The sequence below is a fragment of the Acomys russatus genome, chromosome 7, assembly GCF_903995435.1.
Source record: "Acomys russatus chromosome 7, mAcoRus1.1, whole genome shotgun sequence".
Taxonomy (NCBI): Eukaryota; Metazoa; Chordata; class Mammalia; order Rodentia; family Muridae; genus Acomys; species Acomys russatus.
The window spans coordinates 51078402-51104369 of NC_067143.1; the positions used below are offsets into that span (position 1 = coordinate 51078402).

Below are 25968 nucleotides of genomic sequence, written 5' to 3' on the forward strand. Positions count from 1 at the left end.
AAGGCTGTACAAAGAGAACACCTGTTTGTTTGTTTGTTTGTTTTTTTAAACAAAACAATGAAAATAAAATAAAATACTTGCCCTTGTGGTGACACATACCAGCACTTGGGATGCACAGGCAGACTAATCTCTAAGTTCAAGGCCTGACTGGTCTATAGATCAAGTTCTAGGACAGCCAGAGCCCTATAGAGAAACCCTGTGTCAGAAAAATTAAAAATATTCAACTGGGCCTGGTGGCACAGACTAAAGCAGAAGAATCAAAGTTCAAGGCCTGCCTAGGCCACAAAGCAAGTTCAAGGCTAGTCTATGAAAGACCCTGTCTTAAAATAGTGAAGAGGGGGCTGGAACGTGCCTCAGTGGCACAGTGCTCACATATCATGAGCCAAGCACTCTGTTTAACCCCTCGTAGTACACACACAAAGTTAAAATGCTCCAAAGCAGTCATCAAGAACAGTAATATAATCAGACATCAAGCATGAGCTACAGGTCGTAAAGGTCAACAAAGATGCTTCCCGTAAGCCAGGGAGCAGCTGCTGCACTTTGCCTTCTGGGTACATGGGGAGACTGCACTCTCCGCTTGCCTCTTCATCTGAAAATTCAAGTTCAACTGATTCCTGGTAGACTCAGAAGAGTGTAACATTAAGGAGAGAGACCATTTCTACTTCAATCTCCCTGAACCAATCTTTTTTTCTTGCCTACCAGCGACCACGTATTGAGGAGAGTGGCATCAAGACCAAGGAAGCACAGTCAGTACCGAGTCAGTGCTGGGCTCAGTACCTCATAGAGAGACCCTGTCTAGCACTCCAAGTTCACCGGGTTAAGTATGTTAAGCCCCGAGGTCTATGGTATTTGTCAAGACAACAGTAATCACTCAGATTAATAGGTGCTAAAATATGCAATGGTTAGGACAAAAAACAAGAATAAAGGCTGGGTGCCGTGCTGCACACCTGTGACTCCAGCACTCGGGAGGCTGAGGCAGGAGGATTGACCTGGACAATATAGTGAGCACCAGGTCAGCAGTGGCTACACAACTGAGACCTACCTGAAAACAAAGAAGAATGAAACAAAATTACAACAGAATGCTTTTTATCATCCTTGAAAATTACTGTAATACACGATTTACTAGAAGAGAGACCCTACACTCTGTGTGTGTGTGTGTGTGTGTGTGTGTGTTATGTGTGTATGTATGTATGCATGTGTGAGTGTGGGGGGAGGGGCACATGGACTGTGTGATCGAGGAAATCAGCCTGGAGCTAGAATGAAGTCAAGACATGTCCAGACCCCAAAAATCTCAACCTTGAGACCTGCAGGGTAATAAGCATGGTTCCCTCCCTGTTCTGTGCCTGCATGCATAGTTTTGTAACCCCTACCTTGGCCATTCTTGAGGTGGTCATGTAGCCTAACACCTGGAATTCCTCTCCATGCAAATGAAGCTTTCCCAGCACCTCAGCCCCAGTCAATGATGTGCACTCGTCCCAAAAACCCCTACCCACTTGCCCAAGGTTTACATGGTGCTTATTCCCCACACTAAAGAGAGCTGTATCGCTGGAAGAGCTGTGCCCCTAAAAGAGCTGTGTCACTGAAAGAAGCTATAGCGGAGAGGCTTTCTCCCTCCAGACACTCACCGCCAGACTGGGATCTTACGAACCCACCCACCCAGCTAAGCTTCATTCCTTTGGGTCCAGCGCCTGCATGCTCTGGTACCTGGACACTCTAAGAGGAAGAAGTAGAACCCAGGTTCTGGACTGACACGTGAGTGTGTGTGTATACTGTATGTGTGTGTATATGGGGGGGGGGGTGGTACGCATGAGTATGTATGTGTGCCAGTATCCAGTATGTGGTGTGTGTGTGTATGGTGTGCGTAGTGAGTATGGTATGTGTGTGTGTATATGGTGTGTGTATGTGAGTGTGTGAGTGGTGTGTGTGTGGTGTACGTATGTGTCTATGAGTGTATGTGTATGTGGTGTGTGCATACGTGCATGCGTGTGTGTGTGTGTGTGTGTGTGTGTGTTGTGGTGGTGCTGGAGATCACATCAAGGCCTTGGGAAGGCTAGGTAAGTACTCTACCCTTGAGCCACCCCCTACATATATTTTTGGTGGGGGAGAGATTTTTGAGACAGGGTCTCACACTGTATTTCAGGATGACCTGGAACTCACTATGTGGCCGAGGCTGGCCTCCAACTCACAGCAATCTTGCTGCTAGAAGCCTCATGAATGCTGTGCTCACAGGGGCACGTCATCGTGTCCAGCTCTACATACTTTTTAGATTTCTTTTCAGTGCCGTAATGGAAGCCAGGTAGGCCCTTGGTGGTGACTGCTCCACCGTGGATTAACACCTCCACTCTTCTGTTGTTGTTGTTGTTTTGGTTTTTTGAGATAGAGTCTCTCTGTGTTAGCCTTGGCTGTCCTAGACTCGCTTTGTAGACCAGGCTGGCCTTGAACTCACAGTGATCCGCCTGCCTCTGCCTCCCCAGTGCTGGGATTAAAGGAGTGCGCCATCATGCCCAGCAACACCTCCACTTTTGACTGAATCTTTTAAAGAACTCACATGAGCTGTAGGGCTGGATATGCAGTACAGAAAAAGAGCACCTGCAGCATATTTGAAACTCTGGGTTTCATCATAGCACTACAAAAGAGGCATTGTAACTTCTTTTTTAATCCCAGCACTTGGGAGGCAGAGGCAGTTAGATCTCTGTGAGTTCGAGGCCAGCCTGGTCTACAGAGTGAATTCTGGGACAGCCAGAGCTACATAAGTGAAACCCTATTTCAAACAAACATTTTTCAAAATAAGACTCCACTACCTCTTATTAAGGCACTCGTTGCCTTCTGTTTGCACCTCATCTATTAAAGGCGTCTTACCAAGCACTACCACCTTTTCTCTGTTGACCGGCATAAAAACCCATCGTACCGACTTTATGATATGGCTCTCTCTGTCAGGTCTCAAACCAGGGACAAACTGCTAAGGTGCCTTATTAACATATCAAAGTGGATGCTGGCTGCCAGGTTCTCCCTGCATCCTGCAGTATGTCACAGGGCCCTGCTGGCTGGCATATGCCACCCCCTACCCTAAACTTCTCCAGCCTACTTATTGGGCTGGGTTTTCCCTCCCTACAGCTCCCTTCCCTATATAACACAGCCATTTTGGTTCCCTGTCCTTTTTTGTCTACCTTGTACCCTCCTGCCTCTTGATCTGGCTTTCCCCTCCTCCCTCTCCTCACATGGCTCAGGGTCATGTCCATTCTGGACTCTCCCTGATGTTCCTGCCTCTGGCTGTGCAGTCCCCTTATCTAAAACCTTCGCCTCCATCTGAGGGACAGTCATATCCTTTCCCTCTTTCTTTCTTTCTTTCTTTCATTCATTCAATCTCCAAAAAACTTTCACCCAAAGCATGAAGCCAGAGGCTGAGACCGAGCAACTGCCCTCCTGTGTTCTGATCCTAGCCCAATGGCAGGACCACACTGCGGCCTGGTCTTCTTGCACCCACCGTCCCTCCTAAGCCAACTAATGGCACCTACTGCTTCCTACTCAGTGTGTGTCCCAAAAATGATTGTGATCTCACATCAAATCACTGATCTGCTCTTAAAATTGTCACTTCCAGAAGAATCCATGGTGTGATATATAAAACGATCCTGGGGTCTGGAGAGATGGCTCACTTGTTGCTCTTGCAGAGGGCCCAGGTTCAATTCCCAGAAACCACATGGGTGGCTTACAACCATCTGTAATTCTCGTTCCAGGGGATCTGAAGCTCTCTTCTGACCTTCAAGGGCACCAAAAACACATATGGTGCATATACATACATGCAGGCTCACATGTAAAATAAAATTAACAAATCTAATTTTTACAAAACTCAATATGAAGAAACCAGGCCATTCTTCTGAAAATGACCCCATGTACATAAATCTAAAAATGGGAAGATACAAACTTAGTTCCATAAACTTGGTCACTAGAAAGGGAAATATTTTAAAGAAATGTAAGATTAGTACGAAATATTGAACACCCGTCATTTGTTTTAAATGCTAACAACTGGAATAGTAAGTGTACTGCTCAAAAAGGGAAAACAAATTTACCTAGCGCCTGCAATGGTAACAGTAACATTGGTAAAAGGGAAACAAACATGCAAAGTAGGACTATTCCCCAGAGAGCTGCCCGCTGGCCATGTCGCTAACATACATCACTACTTGATCTGTTTTCAGAAAGCATAATTGAACTTTCAAATAAGCGTTAAAAGGGGAGGCCACTGCAAGCCACTCATGGTACAAGAGCACAAATGTACCTTAACCACGCAGCCCCAGAGTCCCTTACCTCTATGTATCTTTTCATTATCACACAGATGAAGAGTGAAGTAGGTATCCAGAAGCTGGTGGCCGTTCCTATTGACGATATTCCGAGCAGCAATGTTCCGGAGATGCCGAAGACGCCGCTAGAACAGAACCACAAAAGCAGGCAGTGAGCTTTAGTCCTCTGTGTTGGGAAGACAGCAGTTCAAAGCAATGGAGCATGGCAGGTTGTCCCAGGTACCTTTTACTGTGCCCACAACATAGGCCAGTCTCTTATTTAAGCCTCAGCATGTCCTCCACCAAACAGGAAGTATACATCCTCATCTCACTCTAGAGTAGTTACAAGCATGGGATGGAAACAGAGAGGAAATAGTTTTGTCTTGTGTATACTTGTGTGTGTGCATGTGTGGCTGTGTGCGGTGGAGACTGCAGATCAATGCTGTCTTCTCAATCACTTCTTCACCTTAGCTTCTGAGACCCAGTCTCTCCCTGGACCTCAGGCTCACTGAAGTTTGACAGGTTGGTTGGAAAGCTCTGGGGATCTGCCGGTCTCTATTTTCCCAGAGATGGAGCACACCACCACAGTGACTCGCCAGCACTTTAGCTTTTTGGATGACTGCAGGGAACCCAAACCCAGACCCTCATGCTGTGTGGCAAGTGCTGCACCCACAGACCCATCTTCTCGGCCCCTGAGATATTTGTGAAAGCACACTGGCAAAAGAGTGACATAAACTGGGACAGGATCTAAATTAGAAACTTTCCCTCACAGGCAGCAGATAGTTGTGATAAATATACGCCCCCGTTGCCAGCCCAGCCTTGACGCCAGATCATTTGTACAGCTGTAAGAGGCTACAGGCGTAGACAAACAAACACACAAATAAATGCCTAAAAATAGTAACTCGCTGGTTATTCCAGCCAGCCAATGGCCCCTTCACCAGCAGCCAGCCAATAACCCCTTCGCCAGCAGCCAGCCAGCCAATAGCCCCTTCGCCAGCAGCCAGCCAGCCAATAGCCCCTTCGCCAGCAGCCAGCCAGTCTCTGCTAATCAAGGCGAGCTTCCTTCCATTTCACTAGCCAGGATGCTTGAGTTACATGGAGTCACCGTCCTGGAAATGCAAAGGCTCCAAAGTAAAGAAAGCTTCAACAAAAACACACAAGATAAGCTGAAGCACCAGCCCAATCATGTCACAGCAGAGAGACAATAGTGGCAGAGTCAGGCACGGTGGCACTTAAACTACAACCCAGCACTCGGGAGACAAGAAACAGGATCACCACATGCCCAAGGCCAGTTTGATCTACTATCAACTTACACTTCAAGATAATTTCTCAAAGGAGAGAGAGAGAGAGAGAGAGAGAGAGAGAGAGAGAGAGAGAGAGAGAGAGAGAGAACCAGTCTGGACATTATCATGATCACCCCTCAAAGCGAGTTCTCTTGAGACTTAAGAGAGGCCAGCAAGATGGCTCAGTGGATAAAGCACCTGCTGAGCAAGCCTGACAACTTGAGTTCAATCCCCAGGATTCACATGAAGGGAAGTGAGAACCAACTCCACAAAGGTGCCCTCTGACCTGGACATGCCCACACACATGTCATGCACACACACAATAACAGAATAACTTTTAATAGGCACCTAGCACTCACTACTGAATACACTCCCCGCCCTCCACTCTTCTGAGGAACGCCAATGTTAGCTATGCAGGCAATCGGCTAACAGAGCCTACATCCCTGCCCATGCACACACCAACCTAATGCTTTCCCCGTGCATCTAGATTACAGTTCCTTGAGAAAGGACCTCATTGTCTAGTCAGTTTCCCTGATCCTTAAGAATGAAAAGCTCCAAATATATTCATGAACCTCTCAAGGGCTTATTCATACTAACAACCTGATGTGCTTTCCTGTCACACCCTGGATTATAGTCACTTCCTGCTACCTGTTTCACTAACCCCTTCATCCAAAACTCTTACCTGGAAGGTGGTGCGATGGCTCAGTGGGTAAGGACACTTGCCACCAAGTCTGATGATCTCAATTCAATACATGGTAAAAGGAGAGAACAGGCTCTCTAAAGTTGTGCCGTGGGTGACCCCCACACACAGCAGATGCATTAAATGCGCACATTTAAACTGACAAGAATCACCCGCAGACAGCAATCACATTTCATCTAATGTATGACTGCTAATGGAAAACACTGTCCAGAATTTCTGTAATAAAGTGTATACACCCATCATTGTTTTTTAAGCTTCTGTGATCTAACCATTTCAAGGATAAGTCCAGAGGGCTGGGGAGGTAGCTCAGTGGCAGAGTGCTTGCTTAGCATGCATAAGTCCTGGGTTTAATTCCCAGAACTAAAATAAATAAATAGGGCCAGAGTGGTAACTAAAGAGCTCTGTCTGATTAAACAAGCTGTTTTGGTCTCTGTCAAGGTTGACACAAGTAAGAAAACCAGTGTTAGAAAAAATATAAACTGTTCCCTTGGAGCAAGGACACCTTAGCAGTTACTAAAATTTTCCAGTACTGTTAAAAAAGCAAAACTTCAGTAAACACTCTTAAATGGTAATACACTCACACAACAGAAAACATATTATCACACTAAAAGGTCACTAAGTATGGGTATAAAATTTCAAAGGAAAAATTGTTGCCTATTCATAGAAAGAAATATAATTATATTCCCTAAATAACAGAGATTAGGGGTCTGCAAATGTAAAAGGGTCACAGAGTAAACATTTCTCAGCTTTTTGGGACACATGAGGTCCCTCTGCATATTTTTTCTAATCTGCTTATGACTCTTTAAGAGTAAATATCATTCTTAGCTCAGTGGTTGCTAGAGATTCCTGCTGCTGTGGTGTGCTGCTGGGGCTGCGGCGCAGCTGTCAGGAGATGGTACCCTCAGGGCATCTGCATTAGAAGCGTCTTCACACTTGTCTTGGATGTCCTCTCTCGGCACGCTGCACACCTGGCTTCATTTCTTTTTAGCTCAGGCACTTATTCTCTGTCTAGGACCATGCTTGCTGGCAGAGAAGTGTATAAACCTACTTTATTTGGGGTTCTTTTTTTTTTTTTTTTAATAAATTCTTTTATTTTTATTTTATGTGTATTAGTGTTTTGCCTGCATGTATGTCTGTGTGGAGGTATCGGATCTTGAAGTTACACACAGTTGTGAGCTGCCATGCGGTTGGCTGGGAATTGAACCCAGGTCCTCTGGAAGAGCAATCAGTGCTCTTAACCATCTCTCCAGCCCCAATTTGGAGTTTTTGGTGGTTTTGGTTTTGGTTTTGGTTTATTTTTGAGACAAGGTTTCTCTGTGTAGCCTTGGCTGTCCTGGCCTCAAACTCACAGAGATCCACTTGCCTCTGCCTCCCTGCTTGCTGGGATTACAAGTGTGCACCACCACGCCCCGCTTATTTGGGGTTCTTTAACTCCTATACTGCCCTTCCAACTCGTCTACCCTGGATAGCAGAGTAAAGAGGTTAATGGGGGCAGGAGAAGCAGACCTTTTTAGACTCAGTTCCTTGGGATCCAAACAAAAACATGTTTACATCCACTACAAGGAAGGGCTAAGACCCAGGTTATTTCACGTAAATTTAGATTCCTATTCGTTTGTTTTAATTTCGGAAGAAGGCAAAGATAGTCACTGAGCCAGGTAGTCTTAAGCTTGCTATCAAGTCAGACTTTTCAAAGAACAAACACGCCCCATAGGTGCTACAGTGTTTCCCCACCCCGTTTCTCCCACCCTCCAATCCCACCTGAAAGACTTCCGAGGAAAGTTGGGAGAGGTGAATGCCTTGGGAACCAGGGCTTGGGCCTCCAGGCCCTGAGCAAATGGTGCCAAGAGTCGGTGCCACAGACTAACCAATAGCACTCACTCCCATGAACACTCCACAGATCTTGCTCCTAAGAGCTTTCTCTGGCGCAAACTACACAGCTTCCCAACTGAAACCTTCAATGTTAACTCTCTCTGATTTCAAATCAGCCCCAAGAATTAATTTAATAAAGTCATTTACTGAGCACTATTCAATTACAAAACAGGATTCTCCATAGCAAAGATGGAGCCAACCTCTAAACGTCTGGCATTCCTTTGTTTTCTCATCTCTACCTCTTGGCTCGAACCTGCCCTTCTCTTTGCCCTCTGCCTCTCTCTGAGCAACAGGACTCTGGGGAGACAGTCCTGTCCAGCTCACTACAATTCTTCAACTTCCTCTTAGTTCTTCCAACTCACTGCTATTTTTTTCACACTATGCTTAGGCACCTTAGGGAATAACGCATGACACCCCTCATTTCACAGTATGTAATCTTATTAACAATAGAAATTTGAACCCCAGTAGACCCACCCCTCAAGAGGCAGAGAACCAAGATGGAGAACAGCCTAAGCAATAGAACAAGGGCTTGGTGGTGCACCCTGTAATTCCAGCACTTGGGGAAGAGAGGCAGGATGGTCTCTGTGAGTTCAAGACCAGCCTGGTCTACAAAGTGAGTCCAGGACAGCCAGGGCTACACAGAGAAACCCTGTGTGGGGTGGAGCACTCAGGGAAGGTGTAGGTATAAGGTTATTATGTAATTCAAATGCTGATTTCTGAGAGTCTCTTGTCTCAATGTTGTGTAAATGCTGTTCCCCAATTGTCCCCCTGTATGCCAATAAAGCAGCTTACAGCCAATCACTGAGCAGGGGAGAGAATAGGGCTGGGCTTCCTGCCAGACAGCAGAGAGGAGTTAGAAGAGGAAGTAAGAGAATCAGCAGGGGATTCAGCCACAGGACGAGGTAAAGAAGATTCAGTGGAACAAAGAAAAAACTAAAAATCAAGTAACTTGGAGATTTTGGCAAAGATGGAGTCAGGATAACATAGAGGGTTAAGAACAGATTAAACTGCTCAAGATTGTGTTGTAAAGCTTTATAAATAAATATAAAGGGGGTCTCAGTTATTTGTGTGCTAGCCAGGTTAAGAAATAAACTAAGAGGAAAAAAAAGTTATGTAAAAATAACTTTAACAGAAAGGCAGGAATGATAGCACACAGCTTTTATCCCAACATGTTCATTTATACTGACCTGCATATATCTATATAGCAATATATATTTTCAGCATGTTGAAATTTCCATAATAAAACTTTCTAAAATACTATTAATAAGAACTGAAAGGATAAGACTACTTAAGAGTCTAAACTTCAAGTTTAATATGGTGACAAATTCAAGTATGTGTTTGAGAATTAAGAAAAATATTTAAAAAGAAAAAACAATTAAATATAACTTCTAGAGAAATGAGAACTAGTCAATAAAAGTATTAGAGCAACAGAGTAGTCATACACACACACACACACACACACACACACACACACACACACACACCCCACATACTGTTCTTAGCTTGCTTTCTTAGCTGTGATAAACACCATAACCAAAAGCAACTTGGGAATTTACACTTGGACATCCCAGTCCATCACTGAAGGAAGCCATAGCAGAAGTAAAGCAAGTGTCTGAACACAGGTGCTGAAGCAGACCTGTGGAAGAATGCTGCTTACTGGCTTGCTCCCCATGGTTTGCTCAGTCTGCTTTCTTATAGAACCCAGGTCCACCTGCCCAGAGGGGGCACTGTCCACAATAAATGTGGTGACTTGAATGAAAATAAATGCCTTCCCCCATCGACACAGAAGCAGTGTCACTGTTAGAGGAGGTATAGCCTTGTTGGGGGAGTGTGTCACTGAGGGGGGGCTTTACGGGTTTCAGAAGCTCAAGCCAGACCCAGTCTCTCTCCTGCTGTCCTTGGATCTGGATGCAGAACTCTCAGCTACTTCTCCAGCACTGTGTCTGCCTGCAAGTCACCATGCTTCCCACCACAGTGACAGTGGACTAAACCTCTGAACTGAAAGCCAGCCCCCAGCTAAATGCTCTCCTTTACAAGTGATGCCATGGTCATGCTGGGTGGTGGTGGCGGCGGTGGACACTTCTAACCCCAGCGCTTGGGAGGCAGAGTTTGAGGCCAGCCTGGTCTACAGAGTGAGTTCCAGGATAGCCAGGGCTACACAGAGAAATGCTGTCTCAACCGTCACACACACACACACAAAATAAAGAGTTGCCATGATAATGGTGTCTCTTCACAGCAATAGAAACCCTAACTAAGACAAAGTTCAAAGGTCTAAGAATGGAACAAAATTTAGATGCAACAAAAGAAAAATAGGGTACTACATAAAATGTTTTAAAGGCCTGAAAGATATTCAGTGGGTAACTTGTCACACACAAGCCTGACAAACTTGAGCCCCACCCCTCAGCCCTTCAGTGGAAGGAGAAAACCAACACTCCAACGTGGTCCACTAACCTCCCCTCATGTGCTGTGGCATTCTTACGTATGCATACTGTGCACACGTGTACATACACACACACACACACACACACACACACACACACACACACACACACACCATTAAGTAAATAAAATTTAAGAAGTTTAAAAAGAACAAATTTTTTTAATGCTTTAAAATTATACATGACAACAGAACATAGCAACTCACACCCATCATCTCAACACTTAAGAGGCTGAAGCAGGAGGATTATTATGAGTTAGAGGCCAACCTGGGCTACACACTGAGTTCAAGGCCAGTCTCGGCTACAGAGTAAGCCTCAAAAAATCCAAGAAAACAAACAAAAGACCAACTCTATGTGACAAAATGAGCAAGTGCAAAGTCAAAGGGAAAAAAATAACCCAAGGAAAATATTTAAATTCACACAACAAAAGCAACTTCACTGACACATAGGAATTCCTAGAAATTCCCAAGAAAAGTCCGGTATATGGGAAAGAATATGAACAGAAAATTCACAGAGGAAATACAGAGTACTTAGACATGGGAAGGGCCTCATGCACAAAATAAATGCAATGAAACTTCAATAAAATCGACACAGGTTGGGGCTGGAGAGATGAGAGCTCAGCAATTAAGAGCACTGTCTGCTCTTCCAGGGGTCCTGAGTTCAATTCCCAGCAACCACATGGTGGCTCACAACCATCTGTAATTGATCTGATGCCCTCTTCTGATGTGCAGGTGTACATGCAGATAGAGCACTCATATACTTAAATAAATCTTTTTTTTTTTTTAAATTGGCACAGGACAAAGGGGCTAACATCATTCTGAGACAGCAGTGCAACTGGCAAATGCCTACACTAACGGCAACCTGGCAACATCTACACAACAAATGTATACATCCTTCCACAGACAATTCCACTTCTCCATCAGTGCTAAAAATATATTTGCAGAGATGTAATACAATACACTGTCCTTCTTCTGCAGCAGCTGGGGGCAGGCAAGGTCTCACGCTGGCCTTGAACTCCAGGCTCGCCTCAAGCTCTTGATCCTCCTGCCTCTGCCAACTGTAGTTCGGGTCTCAAATGCCCTTTAAGGTCTAAAGATCTTCTCCCCAGGGTGACGTGTCTAAGAGGCAGCGGGGTCTAGCAGGAGGATCACTCGGGAGTGTGTCCTTGTGACAGTGTGACTCTGCTCTGAGACTCGTAGGCCGAGGGGAATGGCTCTGCCACAGGAAACGCTCCCTGCCACAATCTGCTGCATCACCAGAGGACCAAAACCAACCTGACCACAGACGGAGATCTCAAAGTCAGTGACCCCAAATGTTCCACTCCTCTCTGTAAGCGCATCACTTTAGAGACGCTACAGCAAGATGAAGCTCACTATGGTGACTATAATAAAGTCTGACTCCTAGCAACAGAAAACAGCAAAGACCTCTCAGTACAGCCACTGGGAGTCAAGCTAAGAATCCTACAGTGAACATACTGCATGGTCATGAAGAATAGAGAATGTGGTGGCAATGAAACAATAGTTAAGACACTTTTAGTCTTTGGTGTATATGGTCACTGTACTGTCACTTGTGTTTCACAGAGAGAAAAGAATACGTGACTGTGCACTCTTATCTTCTTACACACATTTTAAATGAGAAAGCATACCCTATTTTATTTTGTTTTGTTTTGTTTTGTTTCTCAAGACAGGGTTTCTCTATGTAGCCTTGGCTGTCCTGAACTCACAGCAATCTGCCTGCCTCTGCCTCCCGAGTCCTGGGATTAAAGGCGTGGGCCACCACACCCAGCGCATACCCTATTTTTAAATGAAAAACACATTTACATTTTTAAAAAAGATGGCAATTAATTTTTTGTAAAAATAATTTTATTTGGCTGGGCGTGGTGGCCCACGCCTTTATCCTAGCACTCAGGAGGCAGAGGCAGGTGGATCGCTGCGAGTTCGAGGCCAGCCTGGTCTACAAAGTGAGTCCAGGACAGCCAAGGCTACAGAAACCCTGTCTCAAAATAATAATAATAATAATAATAATAATAATAATAATAATAATAATAATAATAATAATAATATATTATTTTATTCTTGTGGCTCAGTTGTCTGGTAGGCTAACCGCCTCCTTCTGCTAACCTCAGCCTGGTCCTAGAAGCTTCTAGCCTCCATACAATCTAATCTACGCCTCTGTTTTAGCCTCTGAGACTTACTGCTGAAAAAGCTCACCCTTACTTGTTCTTTCTCAGCTCTGGGCTGGCTGGTTCAACTCAGCTATTCTGGCTCTAACTCCTCTCCCAGCTGACTGATTTAATCTGGCTTCTCTCTTGGCCCGGAGTTGATGCTTGCCCTCACACTAACTCAGCAATCTGCTCTAATCCGCTGGCTTCTTATTTTCTGGCCTGAGTTCTCTCTCTGCTACCCATCTGTCTATTACTATCCTGGTAAAAACTGCCTCCTCTCTCTGAAAAACTGTCTCCTAAGTAGCTTCCCTGTCCTCTCTCTTCTCCTCTTGAGAGTTGGGCACATTCTATTCTGTCAAATCTTCTCTGATTCATCACCTTTTCTACCACTCAATCGGACATCACTTTCAAATGTGGGTGCTTCCTTCTACAAACTAACTTTACCTGTGTTTGGGATTAAAGATGTGTATCACCAGGCCTGGATCTAAGCTTTTCTTTACCTGATACTTGCTCTATATCAAGCTGGCCTTGAACTCAGATCTGTTTGCCTCTGTCTCCCGAATTAAAGGCATGTTTGTATTCCAGCTAGATCACACAGATCTAGAAGATCTTTGGATGTGATCTCTCTCTCTCACCAGAACAGCCATGTTCTGAATTAACATTCCTCTACAATCTTCAAATGCACATATACATCAACCATTCCTGGCAAGAGTGTGCGTGACACAATGAAAGCAGAGCTCTAACTACAACCAGTAGCCCTGAACTTGAGGGTTGTTCTACACTCCCTAATGAGCAACCCACTGGCCGTTTTCCTTCCCACAGAATGTAGACATTCCCATCGGCGTGCCTATCTGGGTAACTGCAGAATCAAGCAACGGCTGTGAAAGGGCTCTGCAAGAACAGTAAAGACCTTTATGAGCTGGCAGACAGGTCCAGGGGGAGGGGCGTGGTCATCAGCGGAAAAGGTAATGGATTAGAGGAAAGAGACATAGGAACTCATCTACCTTCGGAGAGAGGAGAAAGAAGTCGACGCAGGCCTCTGGGGCAGAAAGAGTCAATGAATAGAATTCCAGAACTGCAGAGCTGCGAGGCCTCTGAAGGTCATCTAAGCCTGGACCCTGTATCACCTGGGAATGTGTTCAACATGCAGAACCTTGGGCCCTAGCACAGCACGGACCTAGTCAAGCAGAACCTATAGCTGGGCTCCCAGGTAGTTCAAATGCATATTTTCAATGGAATCAGAGATTTACAGCATCTGAGTTATTTTTCAATGAGGGAACAGAGACGGAAGTAAAGGGACATTCATGTTGTTAGTAAGAAGCAAAAGTGACACTGGGCCACAGGCCTGGTGTCCCAGATGAGTGCGCCAGGCTTGCCCCCAGACACCCTGCCTCAAAACCTGCATGGTCCCTTGGCCTTTCAGGTCTCCTGTGTTCCTCCCAGTTGTAACCAGCCAGCCGCCATGCTCACTGACTGTCTTTCCGGCATCACGGGCATATGGCTCTTCCTCTGACTGATGTCTTTCATTCATTGCCCCAAAGCTATTGTGACAATAGGAAAAGCAGCTTCCTTCTCCTGCCTCTGTATCAACTTCCTCTTCTGAAAATGAAAGTTCAGTTCCTAATATGAAACTTTACACAATTCCTTAAGAAGGCTCAAGGCACTGAGACACATTTAGCTTGCACAAGCTGATCCCAGCCACAGACTACAGCAAGCCAGAACTTGGTGTTTCTAAGACAGAACCTTGAAGTCTCTTTTCTTTATTTTTCCTGTTGCATCCTTTTGTTCACAACTAACCCATGTGCCTTTATGCAGCAAGGTCCTCTTATTTCTCTCACTCGAATCACACTAATCAAGTCTGGAGGCCACAAATTTCCAATGCCATCTTCAGTCCAGGAACCCCTCAGCACTCACAAATGTTCTCATCTTCAGAACACTCTCCTTACATGCTATAATCTAAGAAACCAGAATATTTTAGTATCTCCTAATTATTCATGATTTTCTAGCAACAAGAGGAGGAGGGGTTTTTTTGTTGTTGTTGTTGCATCTCTCTCTCTCTCTCTCTCTCTCTCTCTCTCTCTCTCTCTCTCTCTCTCCTTGGACTAAACCCAGGAGCTTCATGCAAGCTAGGCAAAGTTTGACCAGTGAGCCACATCCCTAGCCCTGACACTTTGAACTAGCAAACCCTGTGTTCTTTGTTTATAAGTTGACTGACTGGAATACCTGGTCAGCAGCTGGATCCTGAAGGGAACCAGAGACCAGGTCTAGAATGTCTCCGAAGGCCTGCGTGTTGATGGCTTGGTCCTCGGCATAGCCCTATTGGGAAGGAAACAAACTTTAAGAGCTAAGATGTAGTGGGAGTCTTCAGGGTATGGGCCCTTGAGGGGACGGTGGGCTCCCCGTCAAGATGGACAGCTTTGTGCCACTGTGCTCATGAAGCCCAGGTTGTCTCATCATGAGTCAAGTTAACCAGTCATAGACTGGCACCAAGGCCAAACTTTTTCTCTTCATACTCTGCTTGTTTTGTGTGGCTTTTTTTTTTTCTTTATTGTAACAGAAAGCTAATACAAAGAAGGGATGTTCTATAAAGGACATATGGTCAACTAACAAAATTGGAACATGAGCCACAGAGCGATTCCGCACAAAAAGATCAAGGCTTGATTAGAGAGCTAAAACTTCCTACCCTAACCCCTGACCTTCATGGGAAGCAAGGCTGGGGGCTGAAGCAGTCATCAGTGGCTAAGTTTAATCAAGCGTGCCTGAAGAACAGAATTACAGCGAACCCTGAGTAGCCTGCGCAGGAGACTCTGAACTGAGCACACGGCCCTGGGAGGGTGGTATACCCAGCAGGTCACACAAGCCCCAGACTTTCCCCATCACAGACTCTGTGACTCTCTCCATTTGAGCTCTTCTGCTGTGTGCTGTAATGTGAGTAAGCTGGTTTGTGGTGTTCTGGAGTCTATACCAGACAATACCTGAACCTGAGAATAGGGTGATGAGAGTGCCCTGCTTACAGCTGGAAGGACAGGTGCCCCAAGACTTGCAAGAATCAACCCTCAGGCCGGGCGTGGTGGCACATGCGTTTAATCACAGCACTTGGGAGGCAGAGGTAGGTGGATCACTGTGAGTTCGAGGCCAGCTTGATCTACAAAGTGAGTCCAGGATAGCCAGAACTGTTACACAGAGAAACTATGTCTTTAAAAAAAAAATTAAATAAATAAATAAAAGAATCAACCCTCAACTTACAGGATCGAAGACTATCTCTAGGTAGGCAGTTTCATAACTGAACCAAAGAGCCAGGCAGACCAGCTGCCATAGGAGAATGGCTGCGTAGGACAGAGAAAAAACCCTCAGTTAGATCCCAGTCTTATAATCAACTAATCAATCAATTAAGTTTAACACCTAGGAGTGGCAGCAAAGGCCTGTAACCCTTGCACTCTGGTGCCTGAGACATGAGGACTCATAGGAACTCGAGGCCACTCTAAACTAGGCCAGACTAGGCTAAAAAGAGTCCCTATCTAAACAAAAACAAACAAACAAAAACAAAAAAAGGAAAAGATGGTTCTTGCCATGGAGGCTGATGACCCAAATCCAATCCCCAGGATCCATACAGTGGAAGAAGAAAAGTGACTCTCAAGAGTGGTCCTATGACCACCACATATGCCCGCAGGATAAATGAATATGTAATTTAAATATGTATCTTTAAGAAGGAAAAGAAGTTCTGCAATTCCGCAATAGAGTAACTAGCTGGTGTCTTCTGGCGGGGATAAATGAACTACTCCAGAGTAAAGAGGCAGCTGGCTCTTCATTTTCCTATTTGTCCTGAAAATCTTCCACGCAGAATAAACTCCATTTAGTCTCTATGAAAAGAAGCCTAAATACCTTCCTGTGTGTACAGCCACACAGCAGTAAGAAGTGTGGTCCTGAAAGCTATCTCAACCTTTCATGGATGCCCACAGCCCACCTGCCTGTTACGCTTTAGTCTATCAGAACTGAAAGGCTGCTCATGCACCGGGAAGCTAACTTTTCGCAGTAACAGCATTCCCAGGGACTTTTGTCTTTTCAAAAGGGACAAAATTGTAAACGTTCCTTATAAGTCTAAATAAGAGCATTTTCACTTTGAAGACTTTTAAAAGGTTTTCTAGATTAGCTCTCCTACAAAGAATGTTTGGAATTGAGGAAGGAAATAATCCATATCCTCTCAAAGGCACGGTCAGGCTGGCAGAGTGAAGACAGCCGCCGCTCCGGGTGCAAGGTGAGCACATTCACTTCACAAAGATGTATGGATGAAAGCCACCGGATCAGACTTCCCTACTCAGGACTCAGAACTGACTTCACCATCGGCTAGTATAAACACACTGAACTACTTAAGAGTTCAAAGTCAAACGCTTAGTCACAGAAACTACAGTCATGGTAAAGGTCACCAAGTTTTTCATTGAAAAACATAAATCAGAAGCCCAATTCCCAATTTTCTTTATTTGTTCCCTTTTTTCCTTATTCAAGAACCTATGGACTAAAACCAAAAGTAGCCACTACTTTCAGCTACCTGATATATCCTGTTGTTTTAAAAGGTCTGGCCATGTCTTTTAGGATATTCTAAACACCGGAACAGGAAGAAAAGCTACCCACCCCCATGGGTCACTGAGTGCTGTGGTCTAGTGCTCAACTCAGGGTGACTTATGTCAGCCTTGACAAACACACTTGGCTAGTTTTCATTTTTTAACAAATGTCTAATAACATCACTAGTGTCTAGAGCAAGCAGTGCTAAATATTACACAGAACCAAACTGCTGGCACGGAGAAAAACCAGTCACCAGATGTTTGTTGTTTCCGAAACTTAAGGAGGCAGAGAAGTCATTGTTCCCAAGAATATTCAAAATATTCAAAAAGGGACGGGCTTGGTAAAGCAGACACAAGTCCGAAGACCAACCCTGGAGTCCAGGGACCATGTCAACACCACCTTGTTCCACCCTGTGAGGGGGCAGCAGCAGTGGCTGCGTGTTCAGCCCTGCCCTTGAAGAGAGGCTTAAGGCAATGCCACCACCCCATTTTGGTTCCAGCCTAAAGTCAAAGATGAGGGGTGGACAGGGGTCCCCACACCATGTCAGGACTCAGAGAGGAGTTACAGAAACAGGTGCTCAGCGCGCACAGACCTGCTTAGAAGACCTGGTGCTGAAGCGTCAGACGGTCCCTACAGATCTGTTAAACAGTTCCCAAGCTCTTTGCAGCACATTCCGGGCCTGGCAAATAGTTTTGCCTCTGAGACATCAGATTCTTTATATCTGTAAAATTCCATTATTCCAAAACTTGAGTTTCCACCTTAAGAGTAAGATGGAAAACCATATTAACTACAAACTAAAAGAGAGGAAAGAGGCTGGGGAGATGTCACAGTAGTTAAGAGCAATTATTCATGCAGAAAAAATACATTGCTCTGGTGGTATAAGAAAGTACCATTAGGGGCTGGAGAAATGGCTCAGTGGTTAAGAGCGCGCCTGCTCTTCCAAAGGTCCTGAGTTCAATTCCCAGCAACCACATGGTGGCTCACAACCATCTATAATGTGATCTGATGCCTTCTTCTGGCTTGCAGGTATACATGCAGGCAGAACACTGTATACATAATAATAAATAAGTCTTTAAAAAAAAAAAAAAAAAGAAAGTACCATTAAACTTGAAGCATACAACTGCAATTTTTTGTTTTTGTTTTTGTTTTCTGTTTTTTTGTTTTTGTTTTTCAAGACAGGGTTTCTTTGTGTAGCCCTGGCTGTCCTGGACTCACTTTGTAGATCAGGCTGGCCTCGAACTCAAAGAGCTCTCCCTGCTTCTTCTCTTCTGAGGAACTGCCAAAATTTCAACCCATATTTAAAAAATAGATTTGTCTTTAATTTTTCTAAACTAACTCCAAGTTTATTACTGTACACACCCCGGTACACTAAAAATGACCATGATTTCTTGTCTGCCACAGCAGAAGTATATCTTGGCTTGCAGGTGGAATCACACAGCGGATTAAAAATACATATCTGGTAGCCAGGCACAGTGGCACACATCTGTAATCTCCCAGCACTCTGGGAGGCAGAGGCAGGTAGATTTCTGTGAGTTCAAGGCCACCCTGGTCTACAAAGTGAATCCAAGACAGCCAAGGCTACACACACACACACACACACACACACACACACACACACACACACACATACAAACAAACAACAACAAAAAACCTGTCTGGGGAACACAAAACAAAACAAAACACATCTGTGGCCCAACATACACGCCTTTAAGCCCAGCACTTGGGCGGCAGAGGCAGGTTGAGTCTCTGCACTCAAGGCCAGCCTGGTCTACATAGCTAGTTCCAGGACTGACAGGGCTACATAGACAGACGCTGTCTTAAAAACAAACAAATAAAAGTGAAATGCACATTTGGAAACTGCAAAGATGTAAATTTTGCCATTTTACACACACTTCAGCCTCAACTTTCAACTCTGCTCTATTTCCAGTCAGTTTCACTTCTGGATTTTCTACCCCAGAACTAAGAACTGAGATCCTGTGAAGAAAATAAGAACATAGCTTTTTCCTTCCAAAGAAAAACTAAACATTTTCACAGGAAGAACAAAGAAATGGCAACGAAGAGCCAACTTGAGTTCTTGATGGCACTTTGTCACACAGAATGATGACTTCAGAGACAGGAACCGTACAAAGCCTCCTCGTGGTTTTACTACAGAGCCATCCCTGCTCAGGAGGTGCTGAGCCTTTATTTTACAGACACAACTATAGATTGCATGTCCTTCCTTTGAGTCCAAAAGGACTGATAAATACTTATGGACAGAAGAACAGTACAGGGTGGAGCGCTGTGCTACTCTAGGCATCTGTTCTCAGTATGACCCGGCTGTCCCCTGTGCCTGCCCTGGCCTGACCAACAACAGAGTCAAAAAACATAGATTGGATTTAAGAAGCAAGTATATATGGCCAAGGATGGTGGTATATAGCTCTAATCCCAGCACTTGGGAAGCAGAAGCAGGTGGATCTCTATGAGTTCAAGGCCAGCCTGGGCTTTATAGTAAGACACTGAAGAAAGAAAGAAAGAAAGAAAGAAAGAAAGAAAGAAAGAAAGAAAGAAAGAAAGAAAGAAGGAAAGCGAGAGAGAAGAGGATATGAAAATTACAAGCATGGACAAACCACTGGCAACATCATTAAACATTCTGTCTGCTTCTGTCATTGGTGACAGTATGTTTCAGTCCTGTTCAATCGACTTCCTCTCTGTAAGCTAGTAAATTCTTTAAGAGAAGCCAGAGAAGTGACAAAATACTGGGTTACTACTACATAGCAACACGTTGTTAGGGGCAGATGCTGTTGGAGTTATCAGAACCCTACAGAGTGCGTAGCTACAACGGGAACTGGTGGCAGAGAAGGCCAGTCCTTAAGTGGATGTTCCCTGTGACTTTGAAGGAAGTTACCTAAACTGGGTGTACGCCTTTAATCACAGCACTGGGGAGGCAGAGGCAGGTGGATCTCTGTGAATTCCAGGCCATCCTGGTCTACAAAGCGAGTCCAGGAAAGCCGAGGCTACACAGAGAAACCCTGTCTCAAAAAAGAAAATCACCTAGACCTTAAAATCCTCATCGGTAAACGGACTGAAGTATCCACTGAGAAACTGCAGGTAATGTACGTAAGATAGTCTATCCTCACGGGGTGAGGAAGCAAAAGTCCCCACTCCTTAAGTGTGGCCTCCACAGAGGGACTTGGTCCTGAGGAACACAGTAGGGAGGAGTGGGGTAGCAAAAGAAGGCTTCCAGCAGGGGCCCTGGTGAGCACTACCTGCTGTGGTGATGCCTGTGGTGAGCACTACCTGCTGTGGTGATGCCTGTGGTGAGCACTGCCTGCTGTGGTGATGCCTGTGGTGAGCACTGCCTGCTGTGGTGATGCCTGTGGTGAGCACTGCCTGCTCACTACCTGTGGTGATGCACAGTGAATACTGATCCTGGTCTTCAACCTCCACACACAGCACTTTACCTCCTAATTTCCCCAGCAAGCAGAATCTCGGAAGGGAAATCTTCCTTTCTGGTTTTGGTGTTTGACCATGGTTCCTGCTCAAGACCATTTCATGGGAGCATTTCTAGTCCAGTCCAGCTTGGCAGGTTTCCTGGATGGTAGAACTATCAGCCCTTCACTTCAGGAAAGGAAACTGGGGACTGAGTTAGTCACTGATGGTGTCTTCATAACCATCTCAGAAAACCTGAGGGTGGGCACCGTGAGGACATGGAAGCTCCCAGCCACCCCTTTCCTACATCTGTCTCTTCCATCTGGCTGTTCCCCATCTCCTTTACAATAAACCAGTAACTGAAACGTTTCCTGGCCTTGTGAGCCAATTCTAGCAGATGATCAAAACCTAGGGGGTTGTAAATGCCTCAGTTTACAGTCAACTGGGCAGAAGTTCTGGAAGGCCCAGGTTTGAGAGTGGCATCTGCAGGGTCAGGGAGCAGGGCTGAGCCTTGGACTGGAGGACTAGGATAATAGCTCCAGGAAGCTAGTGCCACAATTTATTATAGGTCACAATATTGGCACCCACTGGAGACTACACGGTTCTGGCGGAAATTCCCACTCTTGGGATCAGAAGTACAATGTTGGGGACAGGGAGGGGAAGGGGGGGGAGCTTTTACACCCCTAATACCTCAGCTAGGGAGGACCAAAGTTCAAATCCATGGAGACAAATAGTGTAGTAGTGGATGCATCTGTTACAACAAAATGGGACTTCACTCTTAAGCCTTGCTCTTAAAAACCCACAGCTCCAATGTGACCATGAAGAACAATTTATACTAATCCCAGTATAGGGACACCCTGCAAACTCCCTGACTGGCATCAGAACGGCCAAGGGCATTAAAAAAAAAAAAAGGAAAGTATAAGAAACTGCCGTGTTCCTTAACTAACACAGAGACAGGAGCACACACACAAAGATGAGATTAATAATAGGAGTAGGCTGGGTAGTGGTGGCGCACGCCTTTAATCCCAGCACTCAGGAGGCAGAGGCAGGCAGATAGCTTGAGTTCAAGGCCAGCCTAGTCTACAAAGTGAGTAGTAAGACAGCCAGGGCTATATAGAGAAACCCTGTCTCAAAAAATAAAATAAAACAAAAAAAATAATAATAATAGTAATAGAAATAATAATAATAATAATAGCTCTAACTCACTTCTCTCAAAAACAACAACAACAAAAAGAAAAGAAAAAAGGATTCTTCAAGACTATAAAAATCAAGCACAACAATTAGAAAAGTGAATTCTAAGGACACAAGCACTTCACAGAAGAATTAAAGTAGCAAAAAAACATATGCAATGGGGGCTGGAGAGGTGGCTCAGAGGTTTAGAGCTACTGGCTGCTCTTCCAAAGGTCATGAGTTCAATTCCCAGCAACCACATGATGATTCACAACCATCTATAATGAGATCTGGTGTCCTCTTCTGGTGTGCAAGCATTACATTCACTTATCACTTAGATACACTGTATACATAATAAAAAAAAAAAACATATGCAATGATATTAAAATTTATAAGCTTGGGCAGGAAAACTGAGACCATGTGCTTGATATACTGTCCAATATGCAATAAATGAAGTTACAGACTCTTAGAAAATGCACTTACAAATACTCGCTCGCTTTGGGTTTTTTTGTTGTTGTTGTTGTTGTTGTGGTTTTTTTTTTTTTTTTCTTTTCTTTTCTTTTTTTTTTTTTTGTTTTTGTTTTTTTGTTTTCAAGACAAGGTTTCTCTAGGTAACAGCTCTGGCTATCCTGGACTTGCTCTATAGACCAGGCTGGCCTTGAACTCACAAAGATCTGCCTGCCTCTGCCTCCAAGTGCTAGGATTAAAGGCATGCACCACCACCACCTGGCTTATGTATTCTTTTTTTAATGGTTTGTTTTCTTTACTTTTTTATTTTATGTGCATTGGTATTTTACTTGCATGTATGTCTGTGTGAGGGTATCAAGTCCCTTGGAACTGAGGTTACAGACAGTTATGAGCTGCCATGTGGGAGCTGGGAATTGAACCCAGGTCCTATGGAAGAGTAGCCAGTGCTCTTAACCACTCAGCCATCTCTCCAGCCTTCTTTTTATGAAATCTTAAAGAAGCATGTGACATCCAAAAAAGGGTAACAACATAATTGCTAAAAACTTCTAAAAATGTCTGCATTCCAAGTATCTGGGAATGCGGCTAGGAAGCTTTAAAGGAGGGAACAGCTTCTCTCAGTTAAGCTTAATATTAAGAACATAGTAAATGTCTCAAAAACAAAACAAAAAAGTTTTATAAACCCAAGGGAGTACAGCATGATCTCTTTTGGATGAGCCTACACTGATTCACTAGATAACACCAAACAACAGCCAAAACTGAAAGAGCACCGTATCTTCAAAGTGTATGATGACTTCTTGCTTAACTGACAGAGATGGTACAGGTCACAGGGAGCCAGTGGAGGGGTGAAGGGGCCCATAGCTAGTACTCAGCCATGAAAAGGCATAGTGGCACAGACCTGTAGTCCCAGCCAGGGGCAGTCATGCATGACTATAATCCCAGCATCTTGAGAGGCACAGACAAGTGTTAATCTGTGAGTTCAAGGCCAGCCTAGTCTACATAATCAGTTCCAAGATACCCAAGGGCTACATAGTGAGACCCTGATAAAAATGATAATAGTGAATTAAATTAAAGTTAAAAGAACTGGGCGTGATGGTGCACGCCTTTAATCCCAGAATTTGGGAGGCAGAGACAGGCAGATCGATGTGAGTTTGAGACCAGCCTGCTGTACAAAGCGAGTGCAGGACAGCCAAGGCTACACAGAGAAACCCTATCTCGAAAAAAAAATTCAAATCTTTTCTAGAAACAGATAGGATGGACAGTGGGCAATACTAACAAAACTTGTGTTATATAGTAAATTAGTATATTAATCAACAAAATGCTTATTTTAAAATGTAACTGTTTCCCCAAGCCTGAGCATTTTGAATTAGAAAACTGAATTAATATTAACTATAGAAGGAACGTGTTTTGTTACACGGGCTGCCTAGCAGTTCAAGGACGGATGACACTCCCAGAATACTGTAACTAGCACGCCAAGGGCTCATGCAACATGGAGCTGCACACTCAGGCCACGAGACGCCAATCCAGAAACTCGACAAACACTAGCGAATGGAATCGAACTGAGTCCACGGGCAGTTTGCTTGGCTTATTCCCCCTAGTGTTAAACTGTAAACTGTTATTAATAGAACAGGCGCTATGTGGCAAATGATGTTTTCTCTCCCCCAACCGCACATGTTCTCAAAGCTCCCCTAAACTGTGCCCATCTAGATCCCCGATTTCTCCAGGCTGCATCAAACAGTACCCACTTACTGCTTCTCCCAGCAGCAGGCCCCTCACCCTCCACCTCCCACACGTACAAAAATTCCTATTAAGGCCCAATCCACAGATTACTCTCCCAGACACACTCTCATCTTCGCCCACGACCTCGAAACGCAATCCAAGTCTCACTCCCTTCCAGCCCCTAATAGTCTCCACAAACTCCCTGCCCAGTGGCACTACAGAACCAGGACACATGCCTTCTGGTCTTTAAGATCGTCTCCTACCACGCTGCCTTGCTTCTGCAATTAATGCTACTTCCCTGTTCATAGGGCACCAAGCTGCGGGGTTGGGGGCGGGGGGGGGGGGGGTTGTGTGTGCAGCATTTCTCTTCCCTTTACGTTCCGATCCACTCCATGCTTGGTCCTTTCTCCCATAGTCTCTGAGCTCCTGTGTGGCTGCTCCTTCCTGTCACCGGCAAGGATGGAAAGTTACAGGAAGGGTCTGAGGGAGTTTGCTCCGTCCTGTGGAGTGCTTGCTCGCAGTCTAAAGCAAACTACGCTGATGCACAGGCTGGAGTCAGACTCTATTCGGAAACCCAACCCCACCGGTAAGGCTAACAGGAAGGCAGTAGACGAAGCCTGTTTCTAAAACTGAAAACACCAGGATAAGAGAAAGAGCTATTTCATGGAGTTGTGAGGCTTCAATGAGCAGTTTGCACAGACCAGCACCGTAACATGACTGACAGTCTCTCCAGGTCCTCTTCAATCAATGCTAAGGTTCCTGCAGAGTCTCCCCTGAGGGATTGAGGGAGGGCAGTGGAAGATGTACTCTACAGATAGGCGGCTGTTGCCAAGAATTTTGTCAGGTCCCCAAAGTCCGTGTTCTCTCATCCTTATCCCCCCTACAACGTGACATACAAGATATGAATATATACTTTAAATCTCCTTCCAGACGCTCACCCAAGAGAGGTTCTGAGATTGGAAAGGAAACCCCAAAGTCCCAAATACCTCCCTCAGGAGGAGCAGAAAGAAGCACCCCGCAACGCTAGGAGTAAGTGCAGAAACCTCTGCGCCGGAGCGAAAGGGAAAGCGCCAAGGCAGACGGCGGGGCACCGGGCTCCCCAGCGCCTGCCTTCCTGGAAGGATGCGGGGGTCCGAGCGCGGGAACGCCCGGTTCCTCCGGCCCAGGACGCCGGGTCTTCCTCCTGTCAGTTCTCCTCAGCCCCGCGAGCCCCGCCAACCTTCCCTCCCGGCCTTCTCCGCACCCCAGCTCGCGGTCGGCTCACCTGCTGGGACGGCAGCTCCACATGCAGGGCCCGCGCTGGGGCACCCGGCGTCAGCGCGGTGGACGGGCCCGAGGGTGGCAGGGGCACCGGGCCCCCGAGCGAGGCGCAGGAGCTCATCTGGACCCCTGAGCCGCCGGGCGGCCAGGTGGGCAGTCCTCCCGCATCGGCCGCCGCCTCCCGAGCCGCGATTCGCCGAGCCCCTGCAGCCCAGAAGCCGGCCACCGGAGAGCCCCGGCAGCTCCGCGCCCGCGCTGGCCACCGCCGCTGGCTAAGGAAGAGCCATATTACCGCAGTGCAACCCCTCCACCCGGCCGGGAGCTGGCGTGTTCATTGGTTCCCTTCCTGAGAGGGCGGGACCAGGAGGCGGCCAAGAAGCGCGCTATTGGGCCAGGGGTCCGTCCGTCGCCAGCCAAATGTCTAGGGGCGGAGGAACTCTAGGATGGCCTCAATTGCGTCTGTCAAACCCGAGCGAAACCTGGGGCGTTACTTCTCTTTGCTTCACCCTAATTGGTCTTTTCACTATTGAGGGGTGGGGTTTCTAAGTGGAGCCTCACGGGCCATTGCTCTAGAGCGCTGTCAGTTGCCGGTGAATGAAGGCCGGCGTCTTGATTAGGTAGAGCGCGCGCCTGGGCTCTGGAGTCACGTGCAGAAGTC

The 25968-nt window shown here is 45.7% G+C and overlaps 1 protein-coding gene across 1 annotated transcript in view; it reads right to left on the reverse strand.

Annotated features, from left to right (window-relative positions):
* Positions 1-25629, reverse strand: part of Uvrag (UV radiation resistance associated) — a 256107-nt gene extending 230478 nt beyond the window's left edge. The window contains exons 1-2 of the mRNA XM_051149003.1: positions 25315-25629; positions 4303-4420 (exon numbers count right to left, since the gene is read on the reverse strand). Of these exons, the coding sequence (XP_051004960.1) occupies positions 4303-4420; positions 25315-25431 (235 nt within the window). The 5' untranslated portion in view covers positions 25432-25629. The remainder of the gene's footprint in view (positions 1-4302; positions 4421-25314) is intronic.
* Positions 25630-25968: the final 339 nt, after the last annotated feature.